Here is a 20,589-nt window from a genome sequence, read left to right as displayed (position 1 = left end):
CTCATATAGTAAACATTATAGGTCTGTGTGTTTGCAAGGGAAAGTCTGTGGCGTGTGGCAGTGAAGTGGTATTCTTAGAAAAATCAGTCTATTATGAATTTCCCCAATGGGTGGAAGTAACGGGTGTTGAGTACTCTTCCCCTATTTTGTGCCTAGGTGCTCCACCTGGCCCCAGGGCATAGGACATGTCCAGCTGCTCCTCCCGGCCTGGCCAGGACCTTGGAGTGAGGGAGGTGGGAACTCTGTCTCTCTGCTTTTACTGACCTGCTCTGATTTCCACTAGCCACTCTTATGCTGGTTTGCAGACTACCTGTCTCCTTAGACTTGACCCAAGAAGCAAGGCCCCAATCCCCTCTGCCCTCAGGTTTCCCCCAAAAGCCATGGAAAGCAGCAGGCTTCCCTCACCAAGACCCCATGAGGTCAGGAGCAGGGGGACCCTTCCATTGTTCCAAAGTCTTCCCTTAGTCCAGACAGAAATTTCAACTCTTCTCCCAGTGGAAAAAAGATGGCCAGTTGATATCCTTCCAAATCTTTATTTAAACCCTACTCGGTCTTTTCTCTTCAATTCATTGTCTCTGGCCTGGTCTTATAAAAGTCCATGTAGACACTCCAGGATAAGAACTGACTTCTTTCTTCTGGGGTGTGCCAGGATCCCTTGGAAGGGCCACAGACTCAGTGAGTGGAAGGTGGTGGCTTCACAATGAATTGAGAGAAAAACACCTTGTTTGCGTCCTATAGATCAACATCCTTTGATGTTGCTGTAAGTTCTTCTAGGAATCAATGGGGCGCATATACCTAAGTTGTAAATATAAATCCTGCTCACTCAGAACTTGAGGTTGGGTTGATTCAGGATTAGACAATTCAGCAAACCTGCACCCCGATGTTTATAGCAGCAATGTCCACAATAGCCAAACTGTGGAAGGAGCCTTGGTGTCCATCGAAAGATGAATGGATGAAGAAGATGTGGTTTATGTATACAATGGAATATTCCTCAGCCATTAGAAACGACAAATACCCACCATTTGCTTCGACGTGGATGGAACTGGAGGGTATTATGCTGAGTGAAGTAAGTCAATCAGAGAAGGACAAACATTATATGGTCTCATTCATTTGGGGAATTTAAAAAATAGTGAAAGGGAATAAAGGGGAAAGGAGAAAAAATGAGTGGGAAATATCAGAAAGGGAGACAGAACATGAGAGGCTCCTAACTCTGGGAAACGAACAAGGGGTGGTAGAAAGGGAGGTGGGCGGGGGGTTGGGGGTGACTGGGTGACGGGCACTGAGGGGGGCACTTGATGGGATGAGCACTGGGTGTTATTATATATGTTGGCAAATTGAACACCAATAAAAAATAAATTAAAAAAAGAAGAAGCCTTAAAAAGGATGTGAAGATATCACATTAAAGCAATTATGTTAACATGTTTTATCTGAAAATTCAAATGACTGTTGGAGACACCATGATGATGGTCATTCCTCTCCAGTCAACTTCTCATAGTGAATGAGTCAAAAACCACCTTCCTTAAAAATCATTTGTTTTGGGCAGCCCCGGTGGCTCAGAGGTTTGGTGCCACCTTCAGCCAAGAGTGTGATCCTGGAGACCCTGGATCAAGTCCCGCATTGGGCTCCCTGCATGGAGCCTGCTTCTGCCTGTGTCGCTGCCTCTATGTGTGTGTCTCTTGTGAATAAATAAATAAAATCTTTTAAAAAAATCATTAAAAAAAAAGACAACTCAGCAAAGCAGCTGACATGTTGATAGGAGAAAGAAGAAAAAGAAAGAAAGAAAGAAAGAAAGAAAGAAAGAAAGAAAGAAAGAAAGAAAGAAAGAAAGAAAGAAGAAAGAGAAAGAATTTGCTCCTTTTTTAGAAAAAGCACTGCTTTCCTATGTAGCTCTCTGTGGCCCAGCCTCCCTCCTGGCAGGTGAAGGATGCCAAGGAAAGAGTTTCGAAATTCTTAGGACAGATCCTACCTGATGATAAACTGATATGGAGGCATTTGGCAGAAACAAATGCCAGGCCCTTCCTTTTGATAGTATAGAATTTAAAAGTAGATCAGCCATAGCATAGGAGGCCATTGGTCCTGAGGAAGTGCCAAGTCACAGGAAAGCTGACACATCCAGACGTGACCAGGCTTGTATTATGAGGTCCCTCATTTGTATCCTGTATACGATGGAGGCAGAAGTGAAGGGATGTCTTTGTGAAGAGGAAGGTGCACATGGAGACCTCCAGACTAGTGTAAAAGGTGAATTTGAGGTGGTCATGAGCTTCCTGAAAGGGTCCTCAGATTCACATTTTCAGTTACCTTCCATCATGCTCTTGGATTAGATTTTATTGCAGCAAGTTAATTTTTATCCAGATCTTGGGAGGATGCCTATGGAAGGCAAGGTGTCCTAAGATTTCAGTAAGATAACAGAGCATCAGTTCACAGGGACCTCCTATGACCTCAACACAGCTGGTCTGAAGCTATTACTTAGGGACACAGAGAGCCCTATTTGATATTTCCATGAAACAATGGATTTGAAATAATCCTTGGTGGCTTCTGAATCCATCTGTTCTCATTATCTCAAGAAATTGTGTTTTCTAGTGCAGTTTCCAGACCGACCTAACTAATTAAATTTCAATACTCAGGCTAGATTTCAATCAGAAAGCACAGGTGTCACCAACAGATGTTTGCCGACCAGATTTCTCAAAAAAGAACATTAAGAAGAACACTTGCATAGTGTCATCTCCATTGTACGTTTCCAGAGTGTTGACTAGGTTTCAAGGAAATCTTTTGAAAAGGCTTTACAAGATATTTTTTTTCCACCGAGCTGGTCAGTGTCAGCTAGACTGCCTCAAAACACAATGCATGTTTCAATTTAGGATAGTAACACAAAATAAATTAATTCTCAATCCCCAGTGAGTTGTCCATGTTTGGTCAAGTTGGATTCAGTTGTGGAATCATCTAGAATTTCTGCCAGAAAATCATCTCAGCTGAAATTCCTGAAGGCTCTAAAGAAGAAGGAAAAGGTTGTTTTTAAGAGGTATGCTTACATGCATTGCAAAGAAGGGTCACTATTTTGAATCTTTGGAAATAGAAAACTTAAGGATTTCTTTCTGTTGTTTTGTTTTTTCCTAGTACATATTTTAAAGAAATCTGAGGTCCATGTGTTTCTTAAAATGGATTTGACTGTTTGGTAGTGGTGTAGAAATAATAGTAAGGAGTGGTCTACTCTTGAGGGGGCCCAGGGCTCCAAGGGTCAGAGAACCAGGCTCAGGACTCAGAATTTAGAGAGGTTTGGGGGAGTTTAGATCCTAAGACTGTCATAGTATTATTCCAGGTAGATTATGGATTATTTTGCAGACTGACCTAGGTTCTAAATACCATTTAAAATGTTCGCTTTCATGGGAAAATACATTCCAAATTCCAAGCCAATTTATGGAATATAATAGGTTAGTAAAAAGTATACAAAATATATTTCTATGTAAGAAATAGTACATGTGAACATATAATAGTCTGTAATATATTTGCATGTATGACATATGCTTTCATATGTGAATAGATGCCATATACTCATTTCTTTTCTCAGTTCTTCATTACAATTAACCTTGTTTGTGATATGAGAGGAAACTATTCTCCCTTTATCATTTGTCATCTCATTAAAACTATCAACTCTGCTCATGCTTGTTTGGAGCCCGTGCACTGATATTGGCATTAATGCTGTGCTAGGTGGTGTTTCAAAGCAAAATGTGATTTTAGCAAAGTTGCATACAAATATCTACTGTATGTCTTACTTTAAGTCCTCTTTTATTATCCAGAAATAATTATAATATATGGGTAAGTGGTGTATACATTCTATGATACACATTCTATGATGGAAAGTGATACACATTTTTCAGTGACTAACCCTTTGTCATGTGGCCAAAAATGCTTGTTAATGGAATTGGTTAATAGATTTTTATTAAATGAAAAATTTAAAGCATGTAATCTATATTATGTTACTATTGATCACAAATTATATATTTAAAAAGTTAATTTTTTTCTTTTTAAAAAAGATTTTATTTATTTATTTGAAAGAGAGAGCAGAGAGAGAGCACATGGGAGGTGGAACAGAAGGAGAGGGAGAAGAAGACTCCTTGCTGAGCAGGGAGCCTGATGCAGGGCTTGATCCTAGGACCCTGGGATCATGACCTGAGCCAAAGGCGGATACTTAACCAACTCAACCACCCAGGCACCCCAAAAGTTAACTTTTTTGTATTGGAATTATATAAGATGATTGACTTATGACCCCTATTTTATCCCAAAGTATAATATGCGTAATAAGGAATGGAGGAGAAGCCTCAGGTGGGCTTGTGGAGGGAGCCCAGATATTCTGGATCTGGGGAGCAGAGTAGGACACCCCCCAGCTCAGGTTCCCTTGGCACAGAGCCTTGCATCACAACAACCACATTTCCTTGTGATGGACATAAGAGGGGGTAAAGGGAAGATGGCTTGGCTTTCTGCTGAGGCTGTGATGTTTCAGGGTGGCATCCCCTTTGGGAGTTTGGGTCTTTGTTTCCTGAACTGTTGTCACTGTATCCTCCTCACCTAAAGCCCTGCCTTCTTGAGCATTTGAGGGTCTCAGGCCTGAGTGAGTTGTTCTGCTTGGCATGCCCCCATGTTTTATGGGGAGAGAGGACATTCACATAAGAATATGAATAATAGGTACTCTAGGAAGAGTATCAAATGTGTGACAGAAATGTTACAGATGTGGTGGTGATGGTGCAATCATATGAATGTACTAAAAAAACCACTGAATCATACATTTTAAAAGGGTGAATTGGTGGCATGTGAATTATACCTCAATTTAAGAAAATACCTGACAGACCAATTTAAGAATTCAGAGGAAAGGAGTTCCTGGGTCTATCAGAGATCTCATGGAAGTGTGGGTCCTTGAGCAAGGCCTTTAAAGCATGGACAGATTCAGGGGAGAGTCAGGAAGAACACAGTGGAGGTGGGGAGAGTGGGAAGTGCACCAGAAGATGAGGAGGCCAGCTGGTCAGAGAGGAGAGCACAACAAGAAAGGGACAGAGGGGTGGAAAAACTAGTTGGGACCAGAGTATAGAGGCTTTGATGTTGGTCCAAACAGCACATGGGCAAGAAAAATACCTTTCAGTCTCCTGCCTGAGACCTGACATGCACCTAGCATGGCTGGGGAAGATCAATTTGCCTGGGTCACATGGGATGGACGGGCACAGGAAAAGCTTTGGGAGGAGACCTCTTGGCAGCCATCGTAACACTCTGGGGACTATAGTGAAGATAGCAATCAAACAGAAAAGAGGGACAGATTTGATGGGACCTATAAAGCAAGAGTAGACAGGACTGGACAACTTCCCGGATATGGAGAGTAACAAAGAATCAAAGACCATTTCAGAATTTTCAGCCTAGGACCCTACTAGGGAAGCAGCAACGGAAATAAGGATTGGTTTTGGGGAAAAGATGTGGAATACAATTTTAGGCATTCTGAGTTTGGGGTGATGATGGGACATCTAAGTGGACACTGCACCAACAGTAGCCATTCATACACAGGTAAAGAAACCAGGTGCAGAGACTCTACCCATTGCCCAAGTGGTTAGAGAGCTAGTTTCAGGTAAGCCGAGCCAGAATCCTGTCTGAAAACTTTCTCCTCCCAGGCAGCTGGTTCAGGTGTGGGCTGGCACTTGGAAGAGAGGTGATCTGGGAGACAGAGAGGCTGGAATCCAATGTAGAGTCCAGAAGGCATGGGAGTGGCAAAGTCTCTGCAGGAGAGGAGAGCAAGGAGAGCGAAGGGCAGAGGGCAGAGGACCAAAGCCTTGCCACATGTCCTCATTTAGGGGGTGTGGGAAAGAAGCAGAATGCAAGGAGGTGCCAACTGGAACAACAGTGTCACACCGAATCAGAGGGTGGGAATGTGGTGGCGAAGCACAGAGGGCTTGTGTGAGAAGGAGCCTAGAGGCCATCCAACAGCAGCTTGCCCACCGACGCAGTGCATCGATGCCAGATGCTTCTGCGATGTCAAAGAGAAGGTAGACCAATGCCCCTGGATATGCCACTGGATTTGGCCATTGGAGACTTGGAGGGCCTGTCTCATGAGTGTACCATGAAAGAACACTGAGAATGATAGACAAGGAAGAGAATTTTTTGGTCTTTGATTTTGCCTTTTTTTTTTTTTAATAGAAGAAAAGTTTGGTGACCTATGAAAAGCAACTAATGAAAAGAGAGAAATTGAAGATGCAAGAGAGAAGAGGCTGGATCCCAGAGGTCATGGAAGAGCCTGGGTCAGACCTACTTTAGTATGTAAGAACTCTCTCTAAAGGGAGAGAAAAGTGGATGAAGACAAAGCTTTACTGGTGGAGAGGAGAATGGATGAGGTCAACTGGAGTGTCTCCTTTTCAATAAGGACGAAGTAAGGTTATCTGTTGTGATGATCTAGTAAGTACTCATTTTGTCCTTCTTCCTTACTCACAGAACCCAACATTTGGGGCAATTTTGTGCCCAGCTTAAAACACCATGATTTCCAGCTTCTTTTGTAGTCAGGGGTGGTCATGTGACTCCACATTGGCCATGGAGAAATCTGAGTGAGATTTCTGGGAACGGCTCTTTGAAGAGAGCCACATTAAGTGTCATGTACCCATTTTGCTCCTCCCCTTTCTCTTTCTTTCCTTCCTGGAATATGGCTTTGGTGGCTGGAGCTGCAGGAGCTATCTTGTAACCATGAAGTGACCTTGAGGATGAAAGTCATGTTAAGAATGGCAGAACAGAAAGAGAGAAAGAGGTCAGGGCACTGATGACATTATGGAGTCACCACACTGACTCTCGATTGCCTACCACTGGACTTATTTTGCATGACAGGAAAGTGTCTAAGCCACTGTCAACTTGGGGATTTCGTGACTAGTAGGCAAACACAATTCTTACCCATCAAGGTTGAAGGCTGGTGTGTGTACGTGTGTTAGAAGGTGGAACAAAGAGCTAGTGGATTAGGGGGTTTGAAGTTCTGCATCACTCTAAAGTCATGGAGAATTTTAAAAAGTTGAGAATCACAGCTGTAAGAAACCAATCCAGATATCTGTGACCAGAAAATCCATTACTCTTCGGATGTACATTGTGCAAACTCATTGAATGCAAATCGATCCGATTCTTTCCTACACCTTGTTGACCTTGATAATATCTATCTTATAAAGACTGAGGTTTACATTTGATGCCATTAGCAGTTTTTATTGAAGGAGGAAAATACTTTCTTAATTCATTTCAGGTTTAAGATATATTCTGCAAACATTGATTAAACATGAAAGGCACTTAAATAAGCATAATTATCTTGGAAAACATGCAATGTTATGCGTTATATTGTGTTCACCATTGTTCTGATTTAGGACTTTGAATCCACCAAGAGGTTAAAATGCTTCCCCACCACTCCCCTCCCCCCACAACCAAAATATTTGACTAGTGTGAAATACCAACACAGAATGCCCTGGGCAAATGCTAAGCAAGACTTCAATCTTCCTTTTTTTTCTTTTCTTTCTTTCCTTTTTTTTTTTTTTTTTTTTGACTGCGGGCTAAAACCATCTCCATTCATGTAGAACCCAGAAAACATGTCTCTTTGGATATGCCATATGGCCTCTCGGTTTAACTATCCATCTTAAAATATCTAGGGCAAATAGAGAGTTATTCATTCATGTCTTCATCAGCAATACCAAGTATCTTTTAAAAAGTCAGCAACAGACAGAAGACAAGTCTTCATGCTGTCCAAGATGCCCATCTGCTTTCCAATTCATTCTGTATGTAATTCCTGGGGTTTATGAGATTTAAAAAATAATTCCAGTTAAGGCCATTTATCTAGTTTTGTGGCAGCTGCAAATTCAGTTGCTCCAGAAACAATCTAATCTTCAACCTCCCAATTATTTTCAATGGCTTGATTAATGTACTAACCGCTCATTTGAAAATCCATCTTGGCTGTACTGCGAGGACTGTACAATGGGCAACTAGACAGAGGATTTACCGAGTTACAAAAAACCATTAACATCTTTGACATTTATTGGAAAGAAAACGACGCTTCAGCTTATTTAATATTTCAATAACTTATTCTTAGAAGACAGAGACGAGGGGAGTGCATTTCCAGGGAACCAATGGGAGGTGGTTTTGGACACGGTCACATGGAAAACAGCATACAATGCCATACACAGAGCTCCAGGGCAGGTGGAGGGGACCAGGGGGGAAGGATTCATTTGAAAGGCTCTCTCATTTGGACAAGAATATGCTAGACCCCACAACTCATAGGTACTTGATAAAAAAATGTAAACATCACTTTGATTGAGGCTCAGCTTCCAAACTGTTTAAGGCATTAATCAGAAAAGTATATTTGATATTTGTTCCCTTTATTTTTTTTTTCTTGGATGATCAACTAAACGGGCGAGGCAGTATTCATGGGCATGAATGAAAGACAACTGACTTTAGAAACTTTCCTTGAACAATGAACGTGAATTCCTGATACCTTCTAGCAAACACAAAACCACAAGCCAAGGTGGAAAAGCACTGGATGATTGTGGGCAGAGCTCAGGAAGGGGGCATCCACGTTACAGCCCCCCTCCTTGGGGAGCAGGAGGCTAGACACCTGCAGAGAAGCCCATCAGGCTGTGACCTTCAGAAGCCTCTGTCCCCACTGATGGAGGTCCCTGACTGGCTTGAATTCCAGCATTTCCCTGGAGATGCTATTACAGGCTCCAGTGCCAGGGACACTTACTGTCAATTGTGGCAAATTCATTTTCCTTGCTGTTGAATCAGATGAGAAGGCCGAGGCCCAGGGCCGTAAAAAGCTAGGGTGTTTTTGAAAACCCATTCAGGTCCAGTAGACGCATGGCTCATCAAATGGGGTTTGCTTTTCATCTTGAATTCCAGTCAATAATCCTAAACAATAGGGGAAGTCTATAGTGCACCTGGAGGAGGTGGTGCTGAGTGAAAGGCTCTTCCTTTGTGCTATTCTGGACCAGAAGAGGTATTTGGCATTTTGCTGGCCCAGGGTGGGGTTATGGCATCATTCTTACAGGCTGAAATAATTACATGTGAAAGCTGGAATGAGCATTTTTTCAAATGGGCACAGTACAAATGCTGGGCCAATTTTCCCCAGGCACAGAATGACATGTCATCCTGCCCTTTCTGATGCAGGCTATCGGTCACCCTAGTTGCTCCAACCAACATCCTTCTGAGGACCAGGACATTCAGGCTAAATTCAGCCTCTGAGTGCCTGCAGTCCCCGGAGCACTCCTGCGAGGATGAAAGCGGATGAATTTTTAAACAACAAAATGAGTGTGTATGTGTGTGCATATGTTTGATAATGGTCCAAACTTTAATAGCATGGTAAAATATTTATCCTATTTTTATAGCCAGCATGCAATCAATCCATAACACACTGACAGAATTTAGAAAGATCAAGGTCTACTCAGCCACAGCTTGATGGAACCACTCAACATTTTAAAATATATATATTTATCAGTGAATGGGAAACGCAGGCCTATTGCCAGAAGTCACTTTCCTGAGATCATGTGGACACCCCAGGGGCAGGAGGGAGTTCCTAGGATCATAGTCCTTCACTGCACAGACTTTCCCTTCTTTTCTAAGCCACAGAGTAAAGGGCTGTGAGTATCTCTCTGGTTTGGGGTTTTAAGAAGTTAATTGTTTTAGCAAATTGGCTCATTCAAGTTAATCTCCCTCTTAAACCCTGAATAGCCTTGATTTGTTTCACCGAAATTCCCAATCCCCTTTTTGGTAAATGATAAGCTGGAAGGGAGACAGAGTTGAGGGCGGGGTGGAGGATTGGTAATAAATATTATGTAAATTTTGATTATTAGATAAAAATGAAAGATCCCTTGGATTTTTTTCATAAGGAGGTAGGAAAAAAGGACCAGATGTGGGAAATGAACAACTACTGAATTAGATGATGTTAGACACAAAAAGACTCAAAAGCCCATCGCTTTCAACTTCCAGATGAAGAAGCTGGGAATGGATGTAGTCACATAGATATAGGAGTGAGAACTGACCCATCCTTCTCTCTCCTCACGACCAGGGCTCCCCCAAGGTCTCCAGGCAGTAGATGGAAGGAGGCAGAAAGCAGAAGGTTAGGGAAGTTATGGAAGGCACGTCTCAGGGCTGTTGCTTTTTGTTCACAGGCAGTGCGTGCAGGGAAAATCCCTGTGCATTGATGACCGTGAGCCTGAGTGTGTCTGGCTGTGTAAGGAAGAGCTCTGTTCCCCTTACTAGAAATTCCAAGTGAGTTCAAGGCATTAGGAGGTCCAGGAGACCAACAATGGCTACATATAATTTACTTTGCCTGTTTTCTATTTGTATGTACAATATTAAAGGTAAAGATGTTTCAAAGATACCACTGTGCAAGAATTCTGTGGTTATTTTCAGCACAAAAGATTTCTCCACCAACAAAGAACTGGCTTTCTTCCAAATAAGACTTTAAATTGTGCTTTTCTTTTTTTCTTTTCGCCTTTCCTTTTCTTTTCTATAAAATGGCAACTCTTTCTCAGGAGAAACAGCCTTTTTCCATGAATGCAAAGCGTTGGGGCGTCTTGTGTTTCTCAACGGTTGTGAGAAGCCCCAGCTTGATTTTGAACTTGAGTCGATTTGGCTGTTGAATTTATCATCTGGAAAGAAGCAAGGACAGAGCCTGCTGAGTCCCTGCAGCTGCCTCTGAAGTGACTTATTCCCTAAATACAGAGCCAGCTCCCTTCTAGATGATAAATGAACTGAACGGAGTGGTAATTTTCTTAATTCCATTCTGTTTCGTGCCTGGGTAAGAATGATGATGAACGGGGCCCAAACTTTAAGCTGGTTTCCCCTCCTCATTTTCTGATATCCGAGGAGGACCTCACACTGCCCTTCCTGAGCCCTGGCGACACAAGAACATGACACAGAAGATGGCCCCACCGTGGCCCCTTATCCTGCGTGCCCTCTCCCCTCTCCTGTAGATGGACTGCTGCTGCCAATCTGTCCACATGGAGCAAATTCTGCTAAGACTGTGTTAGAAAGAGATGATCAAAGAAAAAAGAGAGAAAACCCCACTGTCAGAAAGCTACCCTCTTGCCTGAGAAATCGCCCCGAAAACACCTGCTCCCCCATTCAAAGATTTTACTTTTGGCTGCTTGGGGACCATTCCTCCCTAGGGATACTTTAATAAAACCCAACTCTCCAACAGGCCATCCAGATGACTGTGTTGTCGAGCTGTTAAGGATAACCGTACGCAGATCCAAAATAACAGAGGACGTCATTTTATTGGCTGTCCACAGGAAGTTTGGTCACACAAGGAGGTGGAGACTGTGGCAGGCGTGGTACAACACAATAGCTCGTCTAACTACTAAACAGAAGGTGAACTGATAGGCTACAACCCCAGCAGCCCTCTGCAGCCCGGGCGCCACCTACGCCTGTCTAAGTTAAGCTGGATAAGCTGGCGAGTGATGGCATTGTCCATTAGCCTCGGCGTGTTGCATGGTCGTCCCATAAAACAGCACTTGAAAATTCACCAAATTAGAAGAAAGAAAGAAAGCAAGCAAGCAGCACTTCCTTTTGAATACCAACACCACTGTAAACAGATGTAGCGTGGCATGCAAATCCAGATCTGGTCTTTTTTTTTTTTCCCCTTGAGGTTTTTGTTTTTTAAATTAACAAATGGAATGGCATGTCTATCTCAAATAGTAGTAGCATAACACGTAAGTGCAATTTCGGTCTGGCCACAGCTGTCCTCATCCTTCCCGCGTGTCTGTCCCGAGAGCAGCGAGCGGACCAAGGAACCTCCAGCAGAAAACTGTCCTTTCCTCCCCGACTGGCTGCAGCCCGCAGGCTCCTCTCTCCCTGGGTCCGCCCCTCGGATGCCAGGGGCCTGGGAACAGCCACTTCTCTGTTTCCCCGGTGCTCGCAGCCGTCGGGGTGGGGAAGGAAGATGCACCTGCCTGCAAGCTGCAGGCATGTGGGCCCCACCCTCCTCTGCTGTCCCAGGAGCAGCCTCCACTCTCCGAGCGGTTTTCACGCCCCAGGACCAGGAGTTCGTCCTCGCCACCACGGAGCTGGGTCATGGGAAGGCTCCCGCTGTCTGCACCCCCCACCCCCCGGGGGCCGCGGTCACACGGAGCTGAGCTTCACCAGGCCGCGCACCGAGTCCTCGTGCAGAGAGTCCTGGCTGGCCAGCCCCAGCACGTGCATGGTGCGGCTGTGGGCCAGGGGGCTGCCCGCCAGCAGCCTGGGTGGCGAGGGCGCTTCCTCGGGGGTCAGGAACTGGTGGCCCACGTGCTCCTCTTTCAGAGGCAGTATGTCTGTGAGCGCGGCCTCGGCGGTGAGGTTGGGCATGGAGGAGGGCGGCGTGGGCTGCCCGAGCGTCAGGCTGGCACAGGGCGTGCCCAGGCCCGGCTTCCCGGGCAGGTGCAGCTCGTCGCTGGTGAGGCTGGGCTCGCTCTGCAGCAGGGGCGTGGCCGCGGCCTGCAAAACGAATTTGGTGCTCTGAATGCACTGGTCTTGGTCGCACTGGAGAGCAGAGGGGGCCGCAAAGAGAAGGCCGAGATGAGATGGGCACGGAGCGGGGAGGGCGGGGAAGGGGGTATGGGGAGGGGCAGGATGAGAGAGAGAGAGAGAGAGAGAGAGAGAAACGAGTTAGTGACACCGCAGTCAGACAAGTCAGAGAGCGTGCACAGTAGCCCCATGTCACCAGGAGACACCCAGCACCAATGCCTGGCACCTAAGTGAGCCGCCGGAAGTCCAAATCACCCACAGGTGCCCCAGGAGTTACATGCAGCCAAAGGCGACCATGCTCCTGGCCCTTGATCACAGACACGACCTAATTAAGAAACAATCCCACGGATAGAGTCACAGGCTTTACCACCTATCGCTGTCTCAGGTGGCTGTTTCTCAGATGCTGAAAACCACTTTTGCTCTATTGTTTTACAGATATGAGGCCCTCTACACCCATGCTCATAGCAGCATTATTCACAATTATTCACAATGGTCAAAAGATGGAAGCAGGGGTCTGTGCACCGATGAACAGATACACAAAATGCGGTGTAGACAGATGATGGACCATTGCTGAGTGGTAAAAGGGAAGGAGGTCTTGACACACACCACAACACGGATGAACCCTGAGGATGTCATGCGAAGAGACGTACGCCAGTCACAAATGGGCCGATATTCTATGATTGCACTTATATGTGGTTCCCCAGGATCATTAACATCCTGAAGATGGAAAGTAGAAAGAAGGGTGGGTGCCTGGGCCCGGGGGAAGGGGCAAGGGAGCAAGTGTGCATGGGGACAGGGTCTCAGCTTTGAGAGATGAAGAGTCCTGGAGGTGGATGGTAGCGATCTTTGCACAACCACGAGGACGTACCCCCAGAGTGTACACTGAAAAATGGCTAACATGGTAATTTTATGTTATGTATGTTTTACTGGGAAAAGAAAGAAAGAAAAAGAAGCCCCTCAGGGTCTGATGAGACTGGTTCACAAAGCCCTAGACCTCCCCACTGCTAAATTTCCATCAGCTTCAAGAACCGTGGTTTTTGAATCTGTGAAAGAGAATGGCAACATTTAAAGAGATGCTTCCTTTTCTCCTAAGTGTTTTTCCATCACGTTACCCCTCATGTCCTCTCCTTCACTCACTGGGCAAAAGGAACGGTGTAAGCATATTCTCAGCTGATCGAATGTGGAATGGGGGATGGGGAACCCTCCCTTGAGCCATGGGCCCGGTTCAGCTAGAAGGAGAGTGGGCGGCACTCGGAGATCTTGAACTTGAGTGTGCAGTTAACTCCTGTGAGAGTTTCAGGAACTGCTCTTGCACAGGGAGGAGGACTGGGTGTGACTGTGGGTTCAAGCAGGAGCTAGGCACTGCACTGAGTTTCTTTAGAATTCTTAGAACAAACACATTTCCCCTCTTTGCAAAGGAAGACCTTGAGGCTTAATGAACGATTGGCCTCCTTGAGACCTTAACAGATAAAACTAGGCATGGGCCGGGGATTTGGGGCTGGCTTTGCTTGACTGCACACCTCTTTCTGCTACTGCATGTGACACATAGTAGGTGCTTAATAAACGTGCCTTGTCTTATTATCCCTGCCCCTCTTTTTCAGAACTCCTGAGTTTCCATAGAACCTGTGCTAGCTGGTTTGCAATGGAGGTGCCTCACTGGCTCTCCTTGCCCAGGGAACTCCTAGACCCACCACCAGTCACCCACCTCCACACGGGGAGCAGCCCGAACGACCCACTGTGCAGCCTTCAGGGAGGACAGAGAGTCCGTGGAAGTTCCGACTCCTGAGGCTTTTCTTTCTTTCTGTTTTTGAAATGTTTTATTTAAATTCAATTAAGTTAACGTATACTGTATTATTAGTGTCAGGGGTAGAATTCAGTGATTCATCAGTTGAGTATAATACCCAGTGCTCATCGCATCACGTGCCCTTCTTACTGCCCATCACCCAGTTACCCCATCCCCCTCCACCTCCCCTCCAGCAATGCTCAGTTTGTTTCCTATGATTAAGAGTCTCTTACCATTGTCTCCCTCTCTGATTCCATCTTGTTCTATTTTTCCTCTCTTCCCCTATGTTCATCTGTCGCGTTTCTTAAATTACACAGATGAGTGAGATCATATGGTATTTGTCTTTCTCTGATGGACTTATTTCTCTTAGCATATAAGACCCTCTAGTTCCCTCTAGGTCGTTGCAAGTGGCAAGATTTCATTCTTTCTGACGGCTGAGTAATATTCCATTGTATACATATACCACCTCTTCTTTACCCATTCATCTGTCAATGGACACTTGGGCTTTTCTTTTCTTTCATTTGCTCCCATGAGTGTGTGTCCTTTCGGCAGATGGGTCTCCCTACAATCACAGTCCAGCCCCTGCCCCCAACCCAGATGCAGAGGAGGGAGAGCTTCAGTCTCTATGAATCCACAGGCTTTTGAAGGTGGAAGACCTGATTCCAGGCAAGAGCAGAGCTCTTTACCAAAGGAAAGCAAGTCTTAGGGGAGACCCTTGCTTTGCCCTTAGCCTTCCTCCCACTCCAGGGAGCTCAGAAACACCGGGAGCCTGGGCCAAGGGCTGGGATCTCCTGTATGAAGCATTTTCCAGATCACCATCACATGGTTTTTGCCATCGCAGTACTTTCCCAAGGGCGGGTCTGGCAGGGGGCTCCAGCTCAGGGGAGGCGTAGGGGTGCTCGCTGGTGGGAGGTGCCAAGCAGCGAGGTGAGGGCTGCAGGCAGGTCCACACAGCTTCGCTCATACTCGGGTGCTATCAGTCTGGTCCGGCACACGGGTTCGGTCTTGATAGGGACTCGGTCTTGATAGGGCAGAGGCAGCGAAGAGTGGCCTTCCTTTTTTTTTTTTTTTTTTAAAGATTTTATTTATTTATCCATGAGAGACAGAGAGAGAGAGAGAGAGAGAGAGAGAGAGAGGCAGAGACACAGGCAGAGGGAGAAGCAGGCTCCATGTGGGGAGCCCCATGTGGGACTCGATCCCGGGTCTCCAGGATCTACACCCTGGGCTGAAGGCGGCGCTAAACCGCTGAGCCACCCGGGCTGCCCAAGAGCGGCCTTCCTGATTAAACGTTCATCTTCTGGAAACTGTCCTAGGGCTTTGGATATATCGTGCTTTGCAAAGAACCTTTTGTGAAAATCACCATTTGGTCTCCGCACACTGCCTCCCCTTGCCGAGGCTTGGTGCAGCAGGCCGGCTGGCGAGCCACAGCCCTTCCTGGATGCCCGAATCCTGTTCTGTCTTCCCTCCTGGGGCCCTCCCTCTGCCTCATCTCTTCTGTCTATGCAACACCCTTGGCTCTAAGGAAAGATAAAATTGCAAATCAGATTTGCTTGTCTCTGTTGGCCTGCAGAAAGCCTTTCTGTTATTGAAAATAATGGGCAAATTCAGTTTTAGGGATCGGTGCAAGACCGACTGTTACAGAGAGTTCTGTGAGAGGGCAGAGCTGGAGATTTCCAAGGTCAGAGGCACCAGCATGAGGACAGAGGTGCCCCTCCATCTCCAGGTCACTGCCCAGTTCCTTTTCCCTGACCACTCCCCTGCAGGCATGCCCGGAGTGGAGACCACGGGTGGGCACCCACCAGAACCTCCCGGGATGAAGTGGTCCGTTAGTTCCTGAGAGTTCATGTTCATGGGGACGCCGAGGTGGAATTGGATGGATGTGCCTTCCAAGGCCTTACATACAAGCATCACTGCTGATGCCAACAAGACCACACGTACTGGAGGTGGGTCTACTCTGAAGCCATGAGGCTTCCGATCAGGACCCCTCCGTGTTCTGGTTCCTGGCATATTATTTTCATTCTTTTAAAAAGAAAGCCCCCCTCCAAACCTAAGTCCACTCCTGTGGACAGAGTTTTCCTGTGGCCAAACTGACAATTCATTGAAACAGTGACAAATCTCCGTTCAGCCTCCCCGCCAGGACTATCAAAAATGATGTCCAGTATAGCAGGGGTAAAGCCCAAGGGCTTTAATACATGAAAAACAATGGACCCTGAACCATTTCACTAAAACAAAAACAAAAACAAAAACCCCTAAATATAAGTCGCTCAGAAATATGTTCAAAATGACTATTTTGAATCCTGACTTTTGTTAACTGACTTCAAGCACCTCTCCTACACTTCTATTTAAAAGAGAACTGTCTTTCTGAGGATCGTTATGGATATTTCCTTCATTATAGGGACTGCTTTCATGTTAATAATTAACCTACTCTCTGCCTCACATCCCTTCCCACCAGTTTAACTTGCAGCAGTGATGTCAGCGAGTACGATTACTGGGGCCATGAACCTGTGTCAAAATCCTGCTGCACTCATAGCTTTGAAGATAATTTGCCACATTCAAACTGGTTTTCCTCCAGATGACTAAGTCTGTTTGGGGGTTCCCTGGTACCAGGCTTTGTTCTACTAGTTTGCCCATATAAATCTCCTATTGGCTCCATAGGATGATGGACTTTATTGGGTTCCAACTAGGGAGACAGCAATCACTAGAATTCTCATACTATTAATTTCACATGTTTTGAACATCTCCTTCTTAGAAAAGACTCAATGATTGGGAGACACCTAATTTTTTTTTTTTTTTTTTAAAGGTCAGAGTGTTCCCTCATTTTGCACACTGCCACAATTCCCAGGAGGATGGGCTAATAACCTTCATGGTTGCAATCCCAGTTGGGAGCTTGGCCGGTATTTTCAAGGTCAATGTGGAGGTGACCCATGAAACAATGTTCTTACGCTGCTTCCTTTTTGCCACTGCTTCTGATTCTTATTTGCCCATTTCTTGTTGATTTTTTCTACTTCATTTTCTTTCTGGCCTCACCAACCCTCTCCTCTGATTTCCCCTCCATTTTTTCCTTTCATCAGTGTTTTGGCCACGTCTCTTTTTCTCCTCTCTTCTTTTTTCTTCCTCTTCTCCCCTCCTTGTCTTCCTTCTCACTTATCTCTTCTCTTAGCTCAGCCTTTCTCAAGCCACCGCCCGCTTTCTTGGCTTTTCATGTGCAGACTCCTCTCTTCAACCAGTAGGGGGCGACATCACTGCTTACTTTCTTCTCTGACAACTTGGTAGCAGGGGATTATGTTCCAGCACTAACACCCAGCCGCCCTTAGGTATATTTTATTGATCTAACCAGTTATATAATCTTAAGAAACACCAACCGAGTGCCTGGATATCGGGCAGTGACCATCCCTCCACTACAAACAGGATATTGAGAAACTCATGCTGTCATTCCAAAACAACCCTTTAAAGGTCCATAGTTATCAAATATTAGGTTGAATCCTCTGAAGTTGCCATTTAAAAAGTCAAAATCATCCAAGTGCTGAATACCAATGGAATAGAAACCTGATTGCTTGTAAGAGCGTCTATGAAAAGACCCTTCTGTTGGCAGCATAAAATGAATACTGGCAGTGGTGCTGGAGCATTTGCTGTGGTTGCAATAAGTCACTGTGATGGCTGGCTGATTTACTGCCCAAATGAAGTACTGGCATTTAACTTGCAAAGAAGTTTATGGTTTCAGATGTTTGGATGTCACACACATTATCACTTAATGTTACAATTTGAAAACACCATACATAGAGATAATTTACTTTTTGTTTCTGCAGATTTTCAAATAAAATAGCTCATGTTGGAATATATTTTATTTTACTCTAGTTGACTTCTTGTTTGAAATAAACCTTAGCACACAGATTAAGTGATGTTAACAGCAAAGCTGGGAGTTTTTTTTAGATGGTCTTGTATACAGATGAAGAGTGAGTGAAATTATTTATTCCTTCTGCTCCAGTTCTGTCAAAAGTATTAGCGTTGGGCATCATTTATTATTGCTTGGCTGTGAAGCCGTGTTCTGGGGTCTTATGAGTGCTCATTTACACTACAGAAACACTATAAACTTCTAAAATCCACCTAAAATGTCAGTTAGGAGGAGAGCTTCCTTTTACTTCTGTTATTTAACATTATCATTTAAGTGTGCTTAACTTCTTTTTCCTATTATTTTAGATTTTTCAGATGATGCATGGAGAGCTCTAAATATTAGTTTAACAAATCACATAACTGCTAGGTTTAGTCTTTTTTGATACTGGATTAAGAGGAGGTTTAAAAATTAAGCTAAGTAAACATAACAGAGGATTTTCTTAAAAACCCAAAATTTCAACAACCATGTACTACGTTATTATCTTGGTGTATAGCACATGGTCCCAAAGGATCTTTTAGTTACAAGTGTCAGATATAAGCATAAATGATGATCCTCATGCTACACAGTACTTTAAATCACTTGACAATCAAATGAGATATACACACTAAAAACTGGGCCATAGCTGGGTGTCCTAACTGTGCATATATGTAAGGAACTTCAATATTAGGTAATAATAAAAGCCAATATTGAGGAAGATAGGAATAATGAAAATGTGGTCTTCAGTTGGCATGGGGTTATCTGCACGTAATTTCAGTATGGCTCCTCAGAATGTCACAGGCATTCAGATGACAAAGGCTACACACACACACACACACACACACACACACACACACACATTTTAATGCTTTAGATGTCCCTTCATTATTTTTCTAACATTTTATTCCTTGGGAATTTGCAGTAAAGGGATGATCACTTAGGCATCAAACAACCATCCCCAACCCCAAATCGGGGGTGCTAACTCTCCCAAACATCGCTGGGATGGGGGGCTTCTAAGTGTTGGGCATCTCCTTCTTGGATTGGGCAGGATTCAATCCCAAGCCCACCGTCTGGTCCTGGTTCTCAGCTGTGAAGCCACACAGAACATGTCTCTTTCTCCCTCCATTAGAACTTTCACAACCAGCCTCTCCCAAAGATGTTCTCATATATTGGGGGCACTGTCAGTGATGGGTAGGAGCCTTGGGATCAGTAAGAGTTCTTCCAGGTGTAAGCTGAGTTGAAACCTGGGTTTCCCATAACAAAACCAGCACAGGGAAGTAGAGAGAGTGTGGGGCTTCAAGTCAGTTCACTTTTAGACTTATTTATGGGTAACTCACCTATTTTAGAATTGGTAATGATTTCCATGTAATCATGTTGCTTGGGAATTCTTATCGAGTAAGAAAAACCCAATGCACGAATCACTTCTAAAGTGTAATAAAATTTCCACGAATGCCAACTTTAATTAATAAAATTAACAAGTGATGAAGTTGACATACTCATGTGTCTTAGAGACATGAAACATTTATTAATTTTTATTTTGTAGTTTTCATGTTTTAGAGCTCGTCATTTGTTTTCAAGTCCTAAAAATTTTCAGAGTCCCTGGAAAAGCACACAGGCACTTTGCTCACAGTGTCCAGTGGGTAGACTGTGGTCTCTCTCGGCCCATGGATTAATTGGATGCTACCAGGGCCATCACTGAACTATCTATCCCTCTGGTTCCTAGTTTCATATTCATGGTGGAGCCTTTTGCAAATGTGACAAAACTGGAGAGAGGAAGGAATGAAGTGCAGAATGAAGAGATGTGAGCAAGACCATACAGGGCAACTTTTATACACACTCAATAGAACGTTTAATGAGCACCTCCTAGACAGAACATGAGAGACTCCTAACTCTGGGAAACGAACTAGGGGTGGTGGAAGGGGAGGTGGGCAGGGGGTGGGGGTGACTGGGTGACAGGCACTGAGGGGGGGCACTTGATGGAATGAGCACTGGGTGTTATTCTATATGTTGGCAAATAGAACACCAAAAAAAAAATTTATAATAAAAAAAATGAGCACCTCCTATATGTCAGGCTGTGTTATCCACTGGGGCTGGAAGGATGGGACAGACAGGGTCTCCATCAGCACCAATCACCATCCAGGGAGCTGATCATCACTCTCCCCTTCTTCCCTTCACAGTTTAGGAATTGGAGGCTTCTGGGATTAAGGGACTTGCCCATGATGTCCCAGCCCCCATCGTCAGGACTGGCAAATGCAAGCCCAGGGGCTGTGATGCCATCACCCAGCTCTCTCTACCTTTCCCTGCTGCCTTGAGTACTTAAATCTGTCCATTTGCAAAGCTTTTTTTCCCTTCATTATCTTTAGCTTTATTCTAGCATCCTCACTAGTGTCCAATTAGATCAAGAGATTTGATTTGACTTGGTGAGGGCAGAGTTGACAGGGGTGGT

The 20,589-nt window shown here is 44.8% G+C and overlaps 1 protein-coding gene across 5 annotated transcripts in view; it reads right to left on the bottom strand.

Annotated features, from left to right (window-relative positions):
* Positions 1-8,296: 8,296 nt before the first annotated feature.
* ZDHHC14 (zinc finger DHHC-type palmitoyltransferase 14) overlaps positions 8,297-20,589 on the bottom strand; it is a 283,131-nt gene continuing 270,838 nt past the window's right edge. For 2 of the 5 annotated variants that reach the window (XM_038526424.1, XM_038526428.1), the window contains exon 9: positions 8,297-12,507. In XM_038526424.1, the coding sequence (XP_038382352.1) occupies positions 12,109-12,507 (399 nt within the window). In that variant the 3' untranslated portion in view covers positions 8,297-12,108. The remainder of the gene's footprint in view (positions 12,508-20,589) is intronic. The other 3 variants (XM_038526426.1, XM_038526425.1, XM_038526427.1) reach the window with 3 other exon arrangements.

This window comes from Canis lupus, chromosome 1 (assembly GCF_011100685.1).
Source record: "Canis lupus familiaris isolate Mischka breed German Shepherd chromosome 1, alternate assembly UU_Cfam_GSD_1.0, whole genome shotgun sequence".
NCBI lineage: Eukaryota > Metazoa > Chordata > Mammalia > Carnivora > Canidae > Canis > Canis lupus.
Note: the sequence above shows the minus strand (reverse complement) of the source record. Positions and strands in the feature narration are given on the sequence as shown.